The 7674-nt window shown below is 33.6% G+C and overlaps 1 protein-coding gene across 1 annotated transcript; it reads left to right on the top strand.

Moving 5' to 3' along the window:
* The first annotated feature begins 2689 nt into the window (after positions 1 to 2689).
* Positions 2690 to 5259, top strand: LOC106763663 (6-phosphogluconate dehydrogenase, decarboxylating 3). The gene is made up of 2 exons (XM_014647831.2): positions 2690 to 2861; positions 3648 to 5259. The coding sequence occupies exon 2, from the start codon at positions 3658 to 3660 to the stop codon at positions 5134 to 5136; it is 1479 nt and encodes a 492-aa protein (XP_014503317.1). The 5' UTR covers positions 2690 to 2861; positions 3648 to 3657; the 3' UTR covers positions 5137 to 5259.
* Positions 5260 to 7674: the final 2415 nt, after the last annotated feature.

The following is a 7674-nucleotide window of genomic DNA, read 5'->3' as shown; positions in this document are numbered from 1 at the left end:
AGCACTTTTGACCTAAGGAAGGTTCCAAGTGAACTCTTAGGATCAAATGCTCGGTGAGGAACGTTCTTATAACTCTCACCTTAACATGTTGACATAGGAAACATTCCAAGTGAACTCCTAAAGTCAAACGTTTGGTGAGGAACATTTTTGTAACTCTTACCGTAGCATTTTTGACCGCTCGGTGAGGAACGTTCTTGTAACTCTCACCTTAACATTGTGACCTAGGAAACATTCCAAGTGAACTCCTAGAATCAAACGCTCAGTAAGGAATGTTTCCATAACTTTCATCGTAGCATTTTTGACCGCTTGGTGAGGAACGTTCTTGTAACTCTCACCTTAACATTTTTTACCTAGGGAATGTTCCAAGTGAACTCCTAGAGTCAAACGATCAGTAAGGAGCGTTAATGCCACATAAACGACTTTTCTTAAAACTCACAATAACCCCTGCGCACTCCTTACAATAAAGAGTGTGCTTGGGGCTTGGGGCTTGGGGACTTGTGTACTGTATGGATATTCGTTAAGCTAATGGACCGAGCGGACAAGCAGTTAATCCATTGGTAGAAATAGCCGATAAGGAGGCTTTCCCACCTTTTTTTTTTGTAGATCCTAAGGGGACGTGTGGTTTGGTGAACCATCACGACCGTGGAAACTTAGGTAAATTCCTATGTTGATCGATGGAACTTTGTAAACCCTGCGCAATATCTAAGATATTCCTAGGACTTGGGGGGCCTATGTTACTATGGGCTTATAGTTGACCGATCAGATATGGTGACCATACGGTGACCAGCTATAAGGGAAAAGACCGACCGAGTTGAGGTGCAAGAAGCCAGTTCACCGCCGCTCGGTCCAATCCAGACAACAATTGAGTAGAGTTAAGGCGTAGTTAATGTTACAACGACTATTGGTTACTGGTATTAATGACCATTAAAAGGTAAATTAATTGGTAGGATTCTTATAAACTCTATATATAGGAGTCAATTTTGAGGTAAACTCATTTTTACTCACTATTGAATTACAAAAGACCTACAAAAAAAGATTTTAACTTGAGCGTCAGAGTGTATTCTGCAGGTCACCCCCATACATCGATTGGTTACCAAAGCACGGAGTGGAGAGACGTTCGATAAAAACAAAAACTACACTAACATTATCCTCATCCCATTTCAATAGAAATATATATATATATATATATATATATATATATATATATATATATATATATATATATATATATATGAATTATATCATAAAATTGAGTTTTTTTCTTTGTGATAAACTTTTAGAGTTTCAAGTTATATGAACTCGATTTGATTTTATCCTAATAACCTTTGGCAATCAATCACATGAATTATTACTCATATTTTCATCTTTGTTTGGTGTGATATTAATATCTTTTCCCATTTAATAAAACTGATGAAAAATCAAGAATATGGTCGTTTTGATATTCAATTAGGTGAGTTTGAAAGAGTGTATGGTTATGTGTAAATGGGTGTGTCTACGTGTGAGGGTGGGGTGTGGGGATGGACAAATGTTGGTGTAGCATTTTCAGTCTTTTTATTATATTATACTTTTTTTTATTGTAAAAATAAATTAAAAGTGTTTACACTTTTGTAACATAAAATAATATAACTTCAATAAACTATATTTAACCGATGATGAAGTTGTGTATTGTATTTTACTAAATAGGCAAATTATTTTTATTCATCAAAAATAAAATTCTCTAATTAATATGGTTATATTTCCTTTATATAATGATACATATAACTATTTTTATTTCTTTCCATATTAATAAAGGTTATAATTAAAGAATGTTATCTTAAAACTTTAAATATAACATAGAAGTGAACAATATTCTTTTAAATAAAGTCAACCGCTAAGAAGGAAGAATTATTAATTTAAATTGTAAAAGTAATGAAAGAAGAGTATAATTAAATATTTTATAGATCTAAATAAATTTTAAACATTTATATACTAATAATATTATGATAATAAATTAAACATTAAATAAAAATATAATAATAAAATTATTAAATATTAAAATATATAAATTATTAAACATATAAAATTAATAACATTTATAAAAAATAAATTTTATTCTAATTTATTAGAAATGGATAACACTAGTTATTTTTTTTTTTAAATGAAATTGAATTGAATAAAAATTTAAATATATGAACTTAACTTATAAGACAATGATATCTGAATTTGATAATGACTCGTGATAGTGATACTAATACATTGACAAATACATAAACAAAAAACTTAAAAATTAGAAATTTTAAAAGTAAAAATAAATAAAAATACTAACAAGTTGATTTAAAATAACCTAATTAAATAATTTCAACAAAAATTGAAATTTAATGAAAAAAGCGAAATCAGGTTGAATAATTTCTTAACAAAAAATTGAGATCAAAATAGTATATTAACATTTTTGTTTTATCTCTCTCTTCTAATCATATCATATAAGCTATAAATCTATCATTTTTATTTCTCTCTAAATATATATTAAATGTTAATGCATTGTTTAGTCTCCAATGAATCTTCCTTATGGAAAAAAAAAAAAAAAGAGGTGCAACATCACGTGAGCTTTCACAGTGGAATCAATGGCATTGATTCCTTGGAGACTCTCCACCTACTGAACTTGTTAGTTGGATAAATTTCACACGTTTACATCATACTAAAGTGTTTGCTTTCCTTCTCTGAAAGAGTTGGTGGTTGTTGAACATATGCTTGCAATTTCAACTTTCTCTATAATGTACTTTATGATATAACTATCATTGTTTGTACGTCCTCATTTTATGCATAGAATACTCTCTGGGATACCCAGATCTCAGTTTTCTTCAGCTCTTCCATTCAAAACCCAGGTTTACTTTGACACTAGTCTCTGCTTTTGCCTTCTCTTTATGCAGTGCTAAATTAGTGTAGTTGGATTGGTGGTTTTTGTGATCATTGAACATGTTCTGTTTGCTCAGAAACTGTATTTGCATTCTTTATTTTGTTATGGGTTTGCAAGAAATCAACATGATGGTGATGATTCTTGTTAAGTTAATGGCTTTGATGATGCGATCGGTTTTGTTGGACAATGGTATCTGTGGTCTAATTTCTTAGTTTCAGTGATTGTTAGATTTTACTGTGTAGTAATATGAAAGTGAAAAAGGAAACAATTGAATGGAAATGTTGGTGAGAAGATGACTCTGATTGCAATCTGCATATTGGATGGTTTTATTTTAACAATGTGTGCTTTCTTTCAAGCCATGGCTCTTGCTTGATCTGTGCAATTCTTGAAAACTGTATACTTTGGCACTTGTGGTTAATATATCTTCTTTTGGATAATTGAATGCTGAAATGGAACTCTGAATCTTATTCTTGAAGTTTGGGTACTCTTGTGTTTTGGGAATCTCAATTTCTACGGGAAAGGTACAGTAATCAACCGTTGATACCTTTTATCATCTGAGTTTTTGAATTTGAAGAATCCTTTTTACCCTAGTGTACACTTTAGAGGTTATAGATGCCTCGAATCAAGTTCTAATTGTCCTCTTTGATTGCAATCTACACCTTGTGTTTTTCTTAACAAATTAGAAGTTCATGTTTTGTGCTTATTATTTACCTTTATACTTTTTATCTGATATAAAATTTCCAACATTGAACAGGAAATTAGTTATGGCTCAACCTACAAACCTCACGAGAATAGGCCTAGCTGGTCTGGCTGTGATGGGCCAAAACCTTGCTCTCAACATAGCTGAGAAGGGCTTTCCCATCTCTGTTTACAACAGGACCACATCCAAGGTTGATGAAACAGTGGAAAGAGCACAACTAGAAGGAAAACTTCCTGTGTATGGTTACCATGACCCTAAGTCCTTTGTCCAATCCATTCAAAAACCAAGGGTCATAATCATGCTTGTTAAGGCAGGGGCACCAGTGGACCAAACCATCAAGACCCTCTCAGCATACTTGGAAGAGGGTGATTGTATCATTGATGGTGGCAACGAGTGGTATGAGAACACTGAGAGAAGAGAGAAAGCTATGTCTGAATTGGGTCTACTCTACCTTGGAATGGGAGTTTCAGGTGGTGAGGAGGGTGCAAGACACGGTCCCTCTTTGATGCCCGGTGGTTCATTTGAGGCTTATAAAAACATAGAAGACATTCTGCTCAAGGTGGCTGCTCAAGTGCCTGATAGTGGTCCTTGTGTTTCTTACATTGGCCAAGGTGGATCAGGAAATTTTGTGAAAATGGTCCACAATGGAATCGAGTATGGTGACATGCAACTCATTGCTGAGGCTTATGATGTGCTGAAGACAATTGGGAAGCTGTCAAATGAGGAGCTACAAAGTGTATTCTCAGAGTGGAACAAAGGGGAACTTCTGAGTTTCCTCATTGAGATCACAGCAGACATATTTGGAATCAAGGATGACAAAGGAGAAGGGTATTTGGTTGACAAGGTTCTGGACAAAACTGGCATGAAGGGTACTGGCAAATGGACTGTGCAACAAGCTGCTGAGTTATCCATTGCTGCTCCCACAATAGAGGCTTCTTTGGATGCAAGGTTCCTTAGTGGATTGAAAGAGGAGAGAGTTGAAGCTGCAAAGGTGTTCAAGTCAAGTGGCTTAGATAGTATCTTGAATGACCAACACCAACACCAACCTGTTGACAAGAAGAAGCTCGTTGATGATGTTAGGAAGGCTCTCTATGCTGCAAAAATCTGTAGTTATGCACAGGGAATGAATCTAATCAGGGCAAAGAGCATTGAGAAGGGTTGGGACTTGAAGTTGGGGGAACTTGCAAGGATTTGGAAGGGTGGTTGCATCATAAGAGCCATATTTTTGGACAGAATCAAGAAAGCATATGATAGAAATCCTAACCTTGCAAATCTTCTTGTGGATCCAGAATTTGCCCAGGAAATAGTTGATAGACAATCTGGATGGAGAAGAGTAGTGTGTCTAGCTATCAACTATGGCATTAGCACCCCAGGCATGGCTGCTAGTCTTGCTTATTTTGACACATATAGAAGGGAAAGTGTGCCAGCAAATTTGGTTCAGGCTCAGAGAGACTACTTTGGTGCTCATACATATGAGAGGATAGACATGGAGGGATCTTTCCACACTGAATGGTTCAAGATTGCCAAACAATCAAAGGATTAGATTAATGCTTTTCCAAAATTCATCGATGAATAAATGTAATGTTTTCTGCTCAGCACTGTCTGCTAAACAAAAGCTTACATAATTGCAATATGGTGAACTTCAATTTCATTGGTTTATCCATCATATTCATTGCTACACTTTTGTTTTGTCAACTACCTTTGTTTCTTTGCAGATTCTGATGCTCAATTAGCCCAGTTCATGGTGACTATTTTGTAGAAAAGATAATAATAAAATATGACATATTTAAGTACCTAATTACAAATAAAGCACCATACTGTGTGCAAGGCAAATGCAAAGACAATGAAATGAGGAAGTTATACAAATCAATCTTGTGACAACTTTTTTCTAAACTAGACAACCTTTGAGGAAATTAAAAGAAGCAAAGTAAGTAAATGAGTATTTTAGTAATTTTTCATTGCTATTAAATTTGTTTTCAACAACATTAATCTATCTAAGTGTGATGCAAGAAATTTTTTAGTAATTAGAAAAGTATATAAATATAGTTATATATTTTAAGTAAAAGATGAAAATATTTACTAGTTATAATTTATAGAATTTATTTTATTTCAAAAGATTTTTTAAGAAATAAGATTTAGAGAATAATTATTCATTCTGAAAAAAAAAAAATTATTAGACATTATTAAATAATATTGAAAAAAAAATTATTAAGCTTGTAAATATAAAGAGAATTTTAATAGAAAGAATAAGTTAAAGGAAGAAGTAAAAAATAAGAGGTATGAAAATTTACAATATTGTTTTTGTTTTTCCTTTTTAAACTTTTTTCTTATTTGTGAAAGTTTATGTGATGTATTGAAGTTGTAGGAAACCCTACCTGGACATCAGATGATGGTTGATATGTTTGTGCAAGTGAATAAGTAAAGTATTATTTTTTCAATGGAATTTGAGTTACGTTATTCAATTAGAATTATTTATCAAAATCAATTACTGATGAAAACATTTGATTTCAATTTGGATAAATGACATAGAATTTAACAAAATACAAATTTAAGACGTACAAATTTAAGATTTAAAAAGGTTTAGACCTCTTTTTGGTCCCTAAGTTATAAGCGGATGTTCAGTTTAGTCCCCGTTTTTAAAAATGTAAATCTTTGGTCCCTAAGTTATAAAAAATGTATCAAATGAGTCTTTTTTAACTTGAAATATTGTTTTTGGTTGTTTCTTAACAACTGCTACATCTTTAGATTGCTCTGATTTGTTTCTTAATAATAACAGCACTTTAGATTGCTCTTTGTACTTTGACCATGAACATAAAAAAAGGACTCATTTGATACATTTTTTATAACTTAGGAATCAAAGGTTTACATTTTCAAAAGTGGAGACTAAACTGAACATCCGCTCATAACTTAGGGACCAAAAAGAAGTTTAAACCATTTAAAAAATATGATAAAGATTACTAGAATTGGTCTCTGACTAACATTATAGTAAAATAGGGACAACATACATTCTCTGTTCAAGCATTCACAGCAGTTGAAGTGCAACAATTAAAAGAAATTCGCACAGCGCACACACACTTGTGTGCTGAACGAATTAATGAAGTTAAGTGGCTGACAAACTACAAATTATACACTCTTTCCGTACAATAATTAACTGGATATACCAAGTTATCGTTGCAAACCTCAAGATATTATTACATCCACTGCTTCGAATTCACCTCAAGATATTATTACAAAGGATTTATAACGATAATTTTTACCATTATATATGGTGCAATTTTCTTACCAAATCAACGCTCTTAAAGCTTGAAACATGCTTAACCCTCTTTTTAATCTGACTTTGTGAATAACTTCGGCTTAGGTTACACACACTGGTTTTCATCACTAATTCCTCAAATTTTGTAGGAACTTTGTGTGCTTTGGAAGAACATTTAAATTATCAAGAGTAGGGAACCAAGGAAGAGCTAAAAAGGGAAGTTTTGATGAAGCTGCTTTGCAAAAAGTGGCGCCTGGGCGCCCCTAAGGGGGGCTGGGCACCCTTCAACTCGCTGTTCCAGCCAAAACTCCACGCCTGGGCACCCTTAAAGGGGGCTGGGCGCCCTTTGATGCGTTGTTTCTCCTTAATTTTGGTGCCCGAGCGCCCCTAAAGGGGGCTGGGCACCCTTTGATTCGCTGTTTGTGCTTAATTTTGGTGCCCAGGCGCCCCAGAAAAGGGGGCTAGGCACGACTTTTTGCTGACTTGGCACCCTAGACGTATAAAAGGCTCACATGCAACGAGGGTGCCATCTTCTTGGTGGCTGAAGCTCAGAAACACCATTTTGGACCTCTAGGAGCTGGTTTTGGGCTGTGGAAACTCTCTATTCTTCCTGTGCAATATATTTTTACTCATACAAAATGAGTTAATCAAAATAAAAATTATAATTTATAAATTATAATAAAAAGTATTAGAACTTGACAAGGTTGAACGTTATACTGAACCTTCCTGAAAGTTCTTAAAACAAAAGATATGCATTTAGAAATTATTATAATTTTTTTTACTCTTGTTGCAAAACCTGATGTTGATCCGAAGTAGCGATGTCGAGAC

Source organism: Vigna radiata, chromosome 1, assembly GCF_000741045.1.
Source record: "Vigna radiata var. radiata cultivar VC1973A chromosome 1, Vradiata_ver6, whole genome shotgun sequence".
Classification (NCBI taxonomy): Eukaryota; Viridiplantae; Streptophyta; class Magnoliopsida; order Fabales; family Fabaceae; genus Vigna; species Vigna radiata.
This window is presented reverse-complemented; position numbering and strand designations above follow the sequence as displayed.